This window comes from Pleuronectes platessa, chromosome 19 (assembly GCF_947347685.1).
Source record: "Pleuronectes platessa chromosome 19, fPlePla1.1, whole genome shotgun sequence".
NCBI classification, from domain to species: domain Eukaryota; kingdom Metazoa; phylum Chordata; class Actinopteri; order Pleuronectiformes; family Pleuronectidae; genus Pleuronectes; species Pleuronectes platessa.
The window spans coordinates 2,478,378-2,492,306 of record NC_070644.1 but is presented as its reverse complement, the minus strand read 5'-3'; the positions used below and the strand labels follow the sequence as shown (position 1 = coordinate 2,492,306).

The 13,929-nt window shown below is 40.2% G+C and overlaps 1 protein-coding gene across 2 annotated transcripts in view; it reads left to right on the top strand.

Annotated features, from left to right (window-relative positions):
* Window positions 1–13,929, top strand: part of slc4a5b (solute carrier family 4 member 5b) — a 30,891-nt gene that overhangs the window by 3,293 nt on the left and 13,669 nt on the right. For both annotated transcript variants that reach the window (XR_008333078.1, XM_053411478.1), the window contains exons 4-12: window positions 3,553–3,682; window positions 3,985–4,145; window positions 4,562–4,717; window positions 6,705–6,760; window positions 9,863–10,020; window positions 12,686–12,773; window positions 13,088–13,242; window positions 13,448–13,573; window positions 13,669–13,843. Coding sequence is in view for 1 of the 2 variants with exons in the window: in XM_053411478.1 (XP_053267453.1) it covers window positions 3,553–3,682; window positions 3,985–4,145; window positions 4,562–4,717; window positions 6,705–6,760; window positions 9,863–10,020; window positions 12,686–12,773; window positions 13,088–13,242; window positions 13,448–13,573; window positions 13,669–13,843 (1,205 nt within the window). In the remaining variant the exon portion in view is untranslated. The remainder of the gene's footprint in view (window positions 1–3,552; window positions 3,683–3,984; window positions 4,146–4,561; window positions 4,718–6,704; window positions 6,761–9,862; window positions 10,021–12,685; window positions 12,774–13,087; window positions 13,243–13,447; window positions 13,574–13,668; window positions 13,844–13,929) is intronic.

Genomic DNA, 13,929 nt, shown 5'->3' with positions numbered 1-13,929 from the left:
GCCCTCTTCAGCAACTCAGTGGATCCAGTGAGCCTGCAGGACCCCGGGGCCTCCATCATGGCCTCCTGCTGGACCCTGCCAGGCTCTCAAATAGGTAAAGATGACATGAAAGAGGAATGGAGGAGGAAAACCCCTGAGAAAACGAGGTTGTCAATCTGTTTTAGAGCTGGGGGTCACCACAGATATCAAGAATTTGTATCAGGAGAGCAACGATTAGAATTGTTTGCGTGTCACCTAAACGTGCATTTGTCTATTAATGAGGCTTTGGAAATCATTCATTTGCGTGGTAAGGGCCTTGCATATGCATTGTTTTTTGGAAAGAATTGGATGGTTACTTTATTTCAAAAGCCTCCTCCCCTTGGGTTTGATTTGGATGGGATGGTTCTTTGTAAATCTGAGTGATTAAATGGGTTCAGACATTCAAGGTATTTCCACAGTATTTCACTACTTCATTTAGCACGCCTTGCATATGGTAAATTGGTTGTGGTTCTCCTCCTACATGTCGTTTGTGTGTGTGAGTGTGTTATTTATCAGCAATGTGCAGGAATGTTTAAATATGTGAATAATTCATCCCAAGAGTCACAAGTCTATCATCAAGTCCCACACTGAAACTAAAAGCTTGTTAAACTGAGCACTCAAGCGCTGCTCGTCAAGCCTGATAAATCTTCATACTGTTATTTGAACGCCACGAGCACAGTCTAGGTCACTAAGCTGTGTCACCGGCGTTTCTCCCTCTGCAGTTACACTATAGTAGAACTATTCACAACTGTATCAAATAGGACTTCTCTTACCAGATCACAACATGCCCATAGTTACTACACTGTGCTGAAAAAAATATCAAGCAAGAACAACCTCTCATGTTTACCTCCCCCATATCCTCCTAGTCATTCTTCTGACGAGTTTTCATCCCAAGGGAAATGGCTGAAGTGACATTGCTGGAAAATGTGTCTTCACTTTGTGTATGTGTGTGTGTGTGTGTGTGTGTGTGTGTGTGTGTGTGTGTGTGTGTGTGTGTGTGTGTGTGTGTGTGTGTGTGTGTATACGCCATCTGGTGCTGGGCCAACATGGCAAAGTGGATGTAACAGAACCTTTGTATTCCACGCCTGCCTGCTGCTTCTTGAGATGGGGATGAGTAGAGGTGTCAGACCAAAAATACAAAATAAGCTGAAGTGTGCTGAATGCAGTTGGGTCCCTGCATTTGTCCTTCAGATCCTCTCTTTGTACGAAAAGAGTGCAGCCTACAAGAAGTTAAAGTAGTAAAGGGAATAGTGTATTTGTGTTTTATCCAATGATCCAGGACTGAACTGAAAACACAGCAAACTCAACAAAGCATGATCTGCCTCTGTGGGATTACTTTGGTCAGAGATAAAAGACAGAACAGCAGACCTCCTAGTCTGACAGAGCGGACATAGTCATGAAAACACGACTGATTGGTCTCATTGTGGAACATTCTATTGTGTTATAATCATGCACTGTGCTGTTGTAGCCATGGATTACATAATTGTCCCCTCCAAGTGGAAGTGTTGATTGAGATTGTGAACGTGCACTTTCACATGAGGCTTCGGAGAATTGTAGCTAAAACTGGACCCATTCAGATCTATGAGGTTGTCTGTTATTGACTTTTACCTTTTTTTCTTTTCTTTTGGGGGAATAAACTGTGCAAAAGGAAATTGGGAGATCTGTGAGACACACATACACACATACACACACACACACACACACACACACACACACACACACACACACACACACACACACACACACATACATACATACACACACAGCGTTGGGATGCAATTGCACAGCGCCTCCAGGCTCAGACGTTAATGTAGATTGATCAGTTCAGAGTAAATTTAGAAAAGGTGCCAGCTGATAGATTACACATCTCTTTCAGATAGTAATTAGAGGAGCTGACTTTGATCCTCGTTAAAAAGGGTAAATGAGGATTGTTAACTATTTTCTGGCTGTCTTGTTGGTCAAAGGTCCATTCTGTGAAATTGGTCATGTCCTGGGACCATTGTCACATGTGACAACCTTGCTCTCTAGAGTTTGTTGTCTCCACTGTCCAATAAAGGCAACATCCCAAACTGATAATAATAAGAATAAAAACCTAAAGACTTGTGGCAGCAGTGTTTATTCCACAGAACACAACATACATATTGATGAATCTTACTTCCAATCAAATGGTTGCTGTGAAAAATAATTAATGCAGATAAACATTATCTGCAGCCTTTATTCTATAAATTATTTTTACAGCCACTTTAATTGGAAGTTTTAGGTATTTGTTACTTTGGTAAGAGCTGTAATTGTAAAGCAAATATATTACTATTTGTATTTAATTGTTTGTATAAAAGGTGATGTGTTGATTAACTTCCATATGTTGTGTAGCTGTATGTGCACTTTTAGTTCCAGAAAATTTAACCAGGAGTAAATATAAAGAAATACAATATCAGAAATGTAGAACACAATGAGTTGTAATTTGAATGTACTATAGCAGGGGTGTCCAAACTTTTTATCCCGAGGGCCACATATAGAACAAAATACGAAGGTCCGGGCCACTCACGGCGCCACGCCCCCCTGCCCTGTAGCAGACTGTTGACAGTTGGGGGGGCTGCGTTCTGAGGGACAGCTGCAATAGAGTGGGCCATAGTCCATCACATTACCTTCCACTTAGCTGACGCTTTTATCCAAAGCAATTTACAATAAGTGCATTCAAGGGTAAAACGCAAATATACATGGCAATAAAAATAATTCTGATTCTGAACAACAAGAATCAAGAAGGTACAAAAAAAAAATAGAGCTAAACTACAAAGTGCTATAAGTAAGTGCCATTAAAGTACTACTAAATTGTTAGTTTCTAAATAAAAAAATTATAATTTTTTATTTTTATTTCTTTTAATTTTAATTTTTTATTTTAATTTTTTTGTGGCGGGCCAATTTAAAATGGATGGCGGGCCGCAGATGGCCCGCGGGCCGTAGTTTGGACACCCCTGTACTATAGCAAAGACCACAAACATGATGCACGTTCATCAAATAAATCGTCTAGTAATCTACATAGTTACAAAAAGATACTTACAGTATATTTTAAGTACACTACTGTTTTCTGTAAATCAACCAGAAATACTGAAATAATATGCAGTAAAAAAATACTTAAGCTTCTCATAAGATGCAGCTTTTAACACAAAGTATAATAGGCATCATTTAAATTGTTTCAAAATTCAGTAGCAACTTGAAGTATATTGATCTTGCATAAATATAATGTACGGTTCAGTTTATATAATATATTTATAAATGGACAAAAAGAAAATTCTTCCCCTTCAGATGTTGACATGATGGTATTTGCTAACTAGCAATTAACACGGGCTGAGAGAAATTCATTCATTTTGAAGTATTTGATCAAAAGGATGGTACAAACTATTTTTTTTAGGCGTATTAAAAAGAATACGAGTGTAAATATGTGTTATATCTGTTGCTTGTGACTTTGACCTGCACATTTATATTTAATAGAAATCTGAAACTGACCCTTTGTCTCGTTTGGGCTTTATTCTTCAGTGTCCCCTGCAGCGGAGCGGCTGCGCCACATACTGGGGGAAGATGACAACACCCCAACACCCACCATATTCACTGAGATGGACACACTACAGAACGAGGGGGGGGAATTAGAGTGGAAAGAGTCTGCAAGGTACTAGGACACACACACACCCATGCAGCCTGAGTGTCAGGGCTTTCATTAGTTTAGGATTTGGGAACACTTTTGATGGGATTTAGGGGTTGAGGGTTACTTCTGAGATATTGTAGACTCTGCATTACTGGACTATACCTTTGCACGTGATTGAATCCAGTTTAAATTGCAAAGCAGCATCCCGCTGGCTGACACTCATGGACCTGTACAAATCAATCACACTGTCCCTCTCAAAACCGCCAAATACACCCCCGCAACTATTGAATTCCGAGGCCAAACCCCCTTTTTCTCCCCCTGTGTAGGTGGGTGAAGTTTGAGGAGAAGGTGGAAGAGGGAGGAGAAAGATGGAGCAAGCCTCATGTCTCCACACTGACCCTCCACAGCCTGTTTGAGCTCAGGACCTGTCTGCAGACAGGAAGCATTCTGCTCGACCTGGAAGGCTACTCTCTGCCACAGATAGTGGGTGAGTCCCACAGCCTCTCCCCTTGGTGTGTCTGTACCTGCACTGCTCACCCTCATCCAGAACATGTTAGTGAAATTTGAGATTGCACTCCTGTCTTTCATACAACAGAAACTTGAAATGCTAATGCACAAGGTAAACCGAGAAACTGGGTCCAGACTTTCTCCAGAGGTTTTGTTTCAAACATGCACATGGCAGCAGTGCATGTTTATACTGGGGGACCAGGTGGAGAATGTCCGCAGAAATTCTGGATGTTCTCACTCTGACATTTGCATTCAAACATGTACCGCCTGTGGAGAAACTCAGGAGGATCTCGATCCCGACCCCGATGGTTTCGGCGTCGAGTCTATTTTTTTCATATGAAATCACAGATGTTGTCATGCTAATTCAGCTGTGCCGTAAACTTTGACTCTCTCCAGATGACATCGTGGATCGACAAATTGCCGACGGTCTCATCCTTCCTGATCTGAAGGAGAAGATCACTTTTGTGTTGCTGAGGAAACACCGTCACCAGACCAAGAAACCAATCCACCGTTCTCTGGCAGACATAGGGAAGTCCTCCAACACTTCTTCAAGTAAGTGTGTGTGTGTGTTTGTGTGTGTGCAGTGGTGTAGTGGGTATACTCTTTGGCCAGAGTGTGCCACCATGATACAATTTACAGTATTTTTCATGGGGCAGTTTCCAAATAATAATGTTACAGTTTGAAAATATCACAAATATTATTATGTACATAAATCTACTGCATTTTATGTAATGGGCTGGTGATATTTTTCTGAGGAAAACAAACATAGACATGACCCTACCCTGCCTATGATTGGCTTACTCTAATATTCTTGATCTAACTATCCAATCACGACTCCAACAACCAGCAACATGTGCTAACAGAGTCAGAGGATGATGCTTTCACTTTCCTAGGAAAAAAAGGCTTGCAGGACACTACTGCACCAGAAACGATTTAGAAGTGGGTATACGCTATGCTTATTGAGAAGCAAGTGGTGATACACCATATACCTGCGTATACCTTGCATTACACCACTGTGGGTTACTGTATGTGTGTATTCTGTTTGTACACTTTCTCTACTACCAATCAAAACTTTCAAACTATAACTACATCCTAACGCTTCCTTTATTTTCTGCCATGTTGACCTATATCTATTTTACCTTTTCCTTGTTAAAATCACATCTGCTGTGGCCATCGTTTCACATCCTCTGCTGCTGCTGCTGCTGCTGCTGCTGCTGCTGCTCTGTCAGGCCGTAGTCCTCAGGTTAATCTGAGTCGTAGCAATATTTCAGTTTCTGGGAACCACCGCTCCACAGAAGACCTACGTTCTCGGGGGTCAGGCAGTCTTGGCCGCATGCGTGAGTCAAAACACACACCACACAATCATGCACACATGCATGCATCATGTCAGGTACTTGCACATGTGGTTTTTGAAGACAAATTATAGTTACTTTATAACTTTCCAACTCATGTTATAAAAGAGAAAGAAATCTCTAACAATATATCAGCTGATATGTGGGTATAAAGGATGTTTGATAATGACTCATAAGATTGCGTTATCAAATCCGGAAGTCAAAGAAATATAATTGATATTTTACAGTGTAACAATGAACTTCATTATAAAAAAAACTGGAAGTTAAGAGGAAACATAAATATAACCAAATATTAAGTACTTGAATTGACAAAAAAAGAGTAAAATTTGTGTTTTTAAATCTGCATTATCAATGGCTTAAAAAAGACTGTTCGCTAATAAAAATTGATATAAACAATGCATAGTTGAAAAATAAAACTCATTGGCTTTGTATTTATAAAGAAAGAAATGCACTCACAGCCCATACATTGTGTTTTGATGAGAAATCATTTATGTTAACACCAGTTTGTTTACAATAAACACCACAGGGCAACTTTACAGAGAAATTTGAGGACAGGACATAACCTTATTATGGAACATTTTTTTCAATAGTTGTTCTTTCTTTACTTTACTTTTTACTTTTAGTCACCCACTGATACACACCTCATGACTCGTACTTTCTAACCCCCACTGGTCCCTGGCAGCTCCCAGCTACTGCATGATTTCAACACTTGAGATGGCTTTGTGTGTTTATACTCACCATGAACACAATGTGCTGGACATACAATTAGTGTGTTTACTTAAGAGAATTTGATCCTATTGTGTGATCCTTTGATGGTTTCTTTTGTGAATCTGTCTGGATGAAGGGGATTATGAGAGGATTTTCTGGGCTCTGCAGTATGTTCTCGTTCTCTTTTTCTCTCTGTTCAATTTTATTTGTTCCCAAATCTGCTTTGAGGAGGAAAGGGGGTAAATGGCTCATTAAAATATAATCCAACAGTGAAACAATTCAACATGGGAAAGTTGTGGAACACTCTGGGGTCACTAAAAACGGGGACCGCTAAATTGAATTTACAACCTGTAAACATGAATTATTTAATAAAAAAATTCTGAATAGCTACTGACCAAATATCCCCTTATAACCCCTTATTACATCTACGATGTGTTGTGTGTTTTAGTATCAAATATAAATGCGTGATTCATTTACAGATCCTGCCCAGAGCCGAAGCATGAACGACATCTCAGACACTCCGAGCACAGACCAGGTAAATGTTATATTCTACCATTTCATGTCAAGGTTTATTAATAGCTTTTGGATAACAGTGGAGCTTAATGGCCCAGAGGAATCACATATATCAGGATTTGCATACATATACAGCTCATATTAGTCAGAGACATTGATTGTTGATTTGGTTTTTCATTGGGTTTCTCCCTAAAAGCATTCCTAAAAGGTTCCTTTTACTTTGTACAGTGTAGGGTGTTAACAAGATGGAGCTGAAGCCTCTGGGCAAAAAACCCTGTTGGGTTCATAGGAAATGTAATCCTTTTTCTAGTAGAAACTCTCACAACTTCCTCCTTCAAAATACAATAGGCCATATCAATGATCTCCACACCTAGATCCTGAAATAGACCTGATCTGAATATTTCCCCAGCTCCCTTTACAGCGTCTTATGCAGTGAGAGTTGTGAAATGCCCTTTAAAATCCATGAAAACTGTCTAAATCCACTTTTCATTTCAGTGATGTGGTCCTCTAACAGTTCTTGATAATTTTACATTATCTTTATGCATTTGTGAATTGTGTATACAGTATATGTATGCACTTTTTTCACCATTTTGAAGAAGATGGACCTCAGTTTATACTTTGTCCATCAATCAGGATTCAGCAATATTTTACAATGTGAAAAAGGGTGAGGGTAAGCAGCTCTGCTGAGCTTCATGGTGAATTCAAACTCAACATTTATGTATTCTATATCACTGTCCCCTCCAGCTCAGCAGCAAACATCACACAGAGCTAAAGAGACCAAAACAGAGATTAAAGAGAGGGAATACTGGACATAGATTCATCAAAGTAGAAATTAGTTATCAAAATGTCAATGTTTACCCATATGTTGTGATTTGTATATTTTGCGTTGACAACTGGTCCCCAAATTACAACAATTCTGTTATTGCAGGTTGAAACTCGAGGCTATTCCAAATGTGAACTTTGTCGCTTATTCAGTTGTGAAAATTTGATGTTTCTAATATTCTATTTTGTTTCTGTATTCCTGTACAATCTGCTAGATCTCATTAGAAATATTCTGGTGTTGTAGCAATGATTCATTCAAATCCTGGGCCTTCGAATTTCAGGGATTAGACCTGGAAATACCTAGTGTGTGACATTTGTAAACCCTGATTAACACTTCAGTGCAAAAATTTGACATAAATTCAACACAATTAATCCGGTGCAGGTGTGATTTACTGTTGTATTTCATCACGAGGAAATTTGAAAATCAAAGCAGCACTTCTGGCCCTCAGTTTAGGTCAAGCTCCAAAATACTCTGTCCTGCATTTCCCATAATAAAACCTAGTGGAATCTAATTTTTCAACACTCGTTTGTGGTGTCAAATTCCACTTTTGCAGTGGGTTACAGATTAGCATTTTTCCCTAGGCTGAAAAATAAGAATTGTTGAATAAAGAGTAAACTAAACAGGTAACTTATTATGTAACACCAATGCAGTGCCCCTTTATCTGTATATCCTACACATTCACTTTAGCCTGGATATATAAGCAGTCACTGCACTCATTATTGATTTGTAAGCAGCTAATCTCCTGTTGCCTGCGGGAGATTAGCAATGGATTGTGTCAGTTTTGCACACGGATGGCATATATTGAAAAGCACTATTTCTGTGTGTGAGTATGTGTGTGTTTTGTTGGATTCTGCTTGTGCGTTTTATGACGAATTGTGTCTTATTCTATGAGGAGGTATACAGAGGGCTATTTAATTCCTCTAATCCACACACTCAGGCATTTGAGGCTGTAATTTGTTCAATTATATTCTCCCTGTGTGCGTGTTTTTACTCATTACTGTATGTTTGTGTTGGGGCTTCTGTTTCTCTGAACCAAAGAGCAGTGGTGAATATAATCTCTGCGTCAGCCATTAGCTTTTCCTTTTGATTTGTGCCAAAGTATGCAATAACTCTAGGTTCTGTATCACTATCCATTGTTATCCAGCAGTAGTAATTCAGAAAAGAACTTCAAAGGGAGTAAGAAATTAACTCATGAGTCTAAAGCTGGCTTCCTCGATCTGACCAATATGACCGGACTACACTACTACCACACTACAGTGAGGTACATCACATCATATCATGCTACTAAAGGGGTGTGCAACTCTGAGAGTAAACTCCCAGCTGCAGAGAGCAGCTACAGTGAGTGGGTGGATTGTTGTTAAATGAGCTGGTTGTGCTGTTTGTGGCACTGAAATGTTTGTTTATGGTTAGGACCAAGAAGTTAGAGAGTGAAAGAGGAACAGTTTGTGAGTTGACTCTGAAAGCAGCATTAAACACAGATTATCAAGAGCTTTTCGTCTAAGCCTCCACCACTCCACTGCCACGTGCTTTCTTGGTTAGAGGAAGAAGGGGGCGGGCTTGCCGTAGGAGTTTTGTGTGATTTTTTAAAAACTGAATGCAATTCATTTGGGGAAAACAAGACTGAAGAATCTGTGCCATGGCCACAACAGCAACTCTGTGATGCTCTAGGATAAAAAATGTGTTTTCAATTCTTTACATTCATTGGGAAGTGAATACAAAATTGTAATTGAACTCTAACTGAAATCGATTTAGCCTGTTTTTAACTTTCATTTAATCTCATTTGTGAGACTTTATTTTTCCTTCACCAAAGCCATTAGAGTGCGTCCTTATGGGAGCATGAACCTTTGAACCACATTTCCATCAAGAAATGTCAGTCGGCTACATCCTCTGGGGATCATGAATAGTAATATAAAATGTAAAGGCAGGTAATCCAATGGATGTTGACTTATGTTAAGGTCAAAGTTGCGAATGACAAACAATCTTGCAGTTCGTTCCTGCAATAAGTTAGTGAGGAAGCAATTACAGATGACTAAAATAACACTAATAGAAATTATAAGAGGAGCAAGAATCCAGCTGTGGTTCTTTTGCTTTGTTGTAGTTTTTATTTTCTCCCAAAAAATTTATAACTATCGTTATTATTCAACCATTTTATATAACCAATGACACTTAACTAAATCCAGATCAAATACCTGATCTTGGAACACATAAGGCAGGCAGCTAGGAAAGGTCAGCTTCAGTGCACGGTCCCTCAATGTGTGATTTCAACTTCTCCTGCTACCTTTTTTCTGTTTGTTCCTCCAGCTGAAAAACAAGTTCATGAAGAAGATTCCACGCGATGCCGAGGCATCCAACGTCCTAATTGGCGAGGTGGATTTTTTGGACAAGCCCTTTGTCTCCTTTGTTCGTTTGGCTCAAGCCACAACACTAGGAGGCCTCACTGAGGTCCCTGTGCCCACCAGGTGAGTGTATTTGATGTCTTGTCTCTCAAGACAGGGAGACACATTCTCAAAAAGTGTGTGTATCTTTGTGTGGACCATTTTGAGCCTAAAATCTAAAACCTACCATTTCTGACCCATTTTTTTAATGGGCTGTTTCAGGGTTAAGACTTGTTTCTAGGGTTAGAATTTGGTTATGATAAGAAGACACAGGAGCACGGGCAACAGGTAGCTTTATATCTATGTTGGTGTTATACAGTGCCTTGCATAAGTACTCATCCCCCTTGGACTTTTCTACTGTCATGGGAATTTCTCAATAGTCAAGCACAAGTCATTACAATGTCTTTCTGGAAGTTTATTCTACATCTGCAGATGGGCATCAATGTACAAGACCATGGAATGGATTTCATACAATGAGCAATGACATACAGGAAAAGCAACGCTTTATACATCTCCAAGCCCCTCCTAGAGAGGAGATAAATGTTATCGATCAACCTCTTTCATGTTAAACAATAGGTGACCCATATCCTGTCACCTAATCTTTCCCAGACCTTTGGAATGTAGCATCTGTTTCTCAAGATCCCTTGAGTAGTTTACAAACACAAATCCTCTGTTCTGTTAAGTGATTTGTTTGGTGACCTCGTCAGTGAGGATGTCACATTACAGTCATGAGTGCAACCCTGACTTCTCAGGCAACATTTGTTATCTTTCGAAAACATCAATATCAATCATTGCCCTAATAGTAAAATTTCTATCACACTACATTTTGTCCATAGATTATGATTTATTTCATTGTGATTTTATGTAGTGGACCAACACAAAATAGTCCTTCATTTGGAGGTGGGGGGAAATATTACATGGATTTCAAAATTATTTACAGATACAAATCTGAAAAGTGTTGAGTGCATATGTATTCACCCCCTTTACTGTGAAACCCCTAACAAAGATCTGTTGTGACCAATTGCCTTCACAAGTTACACTTGAAGGTCACATAATTAGTAAATAGGGTCCACATGTCTACAATTTAATCTCAGTATAAATATACCTGTTCTGTGAAGGACTCAGAGTTTGTTGGAGATCATTACTGAACAAACAGCATCATGAAGACCAAGGAGCTCACCAAACAGGCCAGGGATCAAGTTGTGGCGAAGTATGAAGCAGGGTTAGGTTTTAAAAAAAAAGTCCCAATCTTTGAACATCTCACGGAGCACCATAAAATCCATCATCAGAAAATGGAAAGAATATGGTACAACCGCAAACCTACCAAGACAAGGCCTTCCAACCAAACTGACAAACCGGAGAAGGAGAAAATTAATCAGAGGAGACACCAAGAAGCCCATGGTAACTCTGGAGGAGCTGCAAAGATTCACAGCTGAGGTGGGAGAATCTGTCCACAGGAAAACTATTAGTCGTGTACTCCACAAATCTGGCCTTTATGGAAGAGTGGCAAGAAGAAAGCCATTGTTGAAAGGGAACCATAAGAAATCCCATTTGGAGTTTGCCACAAGCCACGTGGGAGACACAGCAAACATGTGGAAGAAGGTGCTCTGGTCAGATGAGACCAAAATTGAACTTTTGGCCTCAATGCAAAACGCTATGTGTGGCGGAAACACAACACTGCCCATCACCCTGAGCACACCATCCCAACAGTAAAACATGGTGGTGGTAGCATCATGCTGTGGGGATGCTTCTCTTCAGCAGGTACAGAGAAACTGGTCAGAATTTAGGGAAAGAAGAACGGAGCTAAATACAGGGCAGCCCTTGAAGAAAATCTGATGCAGTCTGCAAAAGACTTGAGACTGGGGCGGAGGTTCATCTTCCAGCAGGACAATGACCCTAAACATACAGCCAGAGCTACAATGGAATGGTTTAGATCGAAGCATGTTCATGTCTTAAAATGGCCCAGTCAAAGCCCATACCTAAATCCAATCGAGAATCTATGGCAAGACTTGGAAATTGCTGTTCACAGACGGTCTCCATCCAATCTGACTGAGCTTCAGCTTTTTTGCCAAGAAGAATGGACAAACATATCCATCTCTAGATGTGCAAAGCTGGTAGACAAACCCCAAAAGACCTGCAGCTGAAATTGCAGCGAAAGGGGGTTCTACCAAGTATTGACTCAGGGGGGTGAATACTTATGCATCCACCAGATGTAAACTTTTTTGTTCTCATTATTGTTTGTGTCACAATTAAAGGTATTTTGCACCTTCAAAGTACTATGCATATTGTGTTGATCAAATGGTAAAAAGTCTGTTTAAGTCTATTTGAATTCCAGTTTTGTAACAGTAGAAAATGGGAAAAAGTCCAAGGGGGGGGGGGGGGGGGGGGGTGAATATACTTAAGCAAGGCACTGTATATGGTTATATTACTGCCTATTAAGATATTCTGATGAATGGGTTATTGCATTGGAGGTAATTGGAGTAATTTGACAAAAGATAGCGGAAGGTGGACTATCAGAAAACCCAACGTGCTTACAATTTCCTATTGGCAGGATCTACACATCCCTTAATAAGAAAATCTATAATGCAGCACAGGGTTAGGGTTAGGTATTTAGTTTTGATGTTTAAGGTTTGGGTAAGGGGCTGGGGAAAGGATTATGCTAATGAATGTCCAGATATACAAATAGTGTGATAGTGAGTGTGTGTATGTGTGTGTGCGTAATTAGTCTTTTATCCGTATGTTCTGACAGGTTTCTATTCATCTTGCTGGGTCCTCATGGCAAAACCAAATCCTATAATGAGATTGGCAGAGCTATTGCTACACTCATGGTGGACGACGTAAGTGACCAACACCCACTGACAAACAAAGGCATTTGTAGATGTGGCTCTGGAAGTAGAGAGGAAGGTCAGGGGTTCGATTCCCGGCTCTTCCAGTCCGGATTTAGTCGTCCTTGGCCAAGGCACAAAAATATAAAAGATGTGCTGCCTTTGTGCACATTGGATGATGATATCGAAGTACTGTATTAATATGTGTGTGAACGGGTGAATCAAAAGTGCTGTGATTGGGACTAGATAAGCGGCAATAGATGCTGCCCACACAATGCACAATTTCTAATATATTACTTTGATTTTATTTCTTTATTTCATACCAGCTGTTCAGTGATGTTGCCTACAAAGCAAGGGACCGTGATGACCTTATTGCAGGTGTTGACGAGTTTCTGGATGAGGTGATTGTCCTCCCTCCAGGGGAATGGGATCCAAAAATTCGCATTGAACCTCCCAAGAAGGTTCCATCGGCTGAAATGAGGCACGTACATTGACGAAACACATGTTGACGTGTACCCAGGCTGCTCCAGCCTCTTTGTTTTATTTAAAGGTTTTATGTAATTAAACACCTTTATCAGCATATTCTCTGTGCTTTGGTCTGAAGCTGGATGGAAAAAATAGCCTTTTATCATCAATAAGTGGTTGGGTTGAGTATAAAACATTTCTCTCGATTCTCTTTGTCCCAGGAAGTCAGTGCTGAACCTAAACGAACTGGGTCAGGTGAACGGCTCAGCAGGTGGAGCAGCTGGAGGAGAAGATGAAGAGATGCCTGCTCCGCATGAGCTCGGAGAAGAGCTGAAATTCACTGGGAGGTGGGAGAGGGCTAAAGATGACTATTTCATGTACCATCTCATTAGATCTAGTCATGTCCAGGTTTATAACTACACCCTCCAACTTGTTTTGATAGGTTTTGCGGTGGATTGTGGCTGGACATTAAAAGGAAGGCCCCTTGGCTTTGCAGTGATATCTATGATGGCTTCCATATTCAGTCCATCTCTGCTGTGCTCTTCATCTACCTTGGCTGCATCACAAATGCCATCACCTTTGGAGGCCTGCTGGGGGAGGCTACAGACAATTACCAGGTTATCATAATACAGTCCATCCAGGATTTAACAAACTTTCTCTAAAATACATTTCATCTTAACATGAGAAAGAGCTCACATTTGCA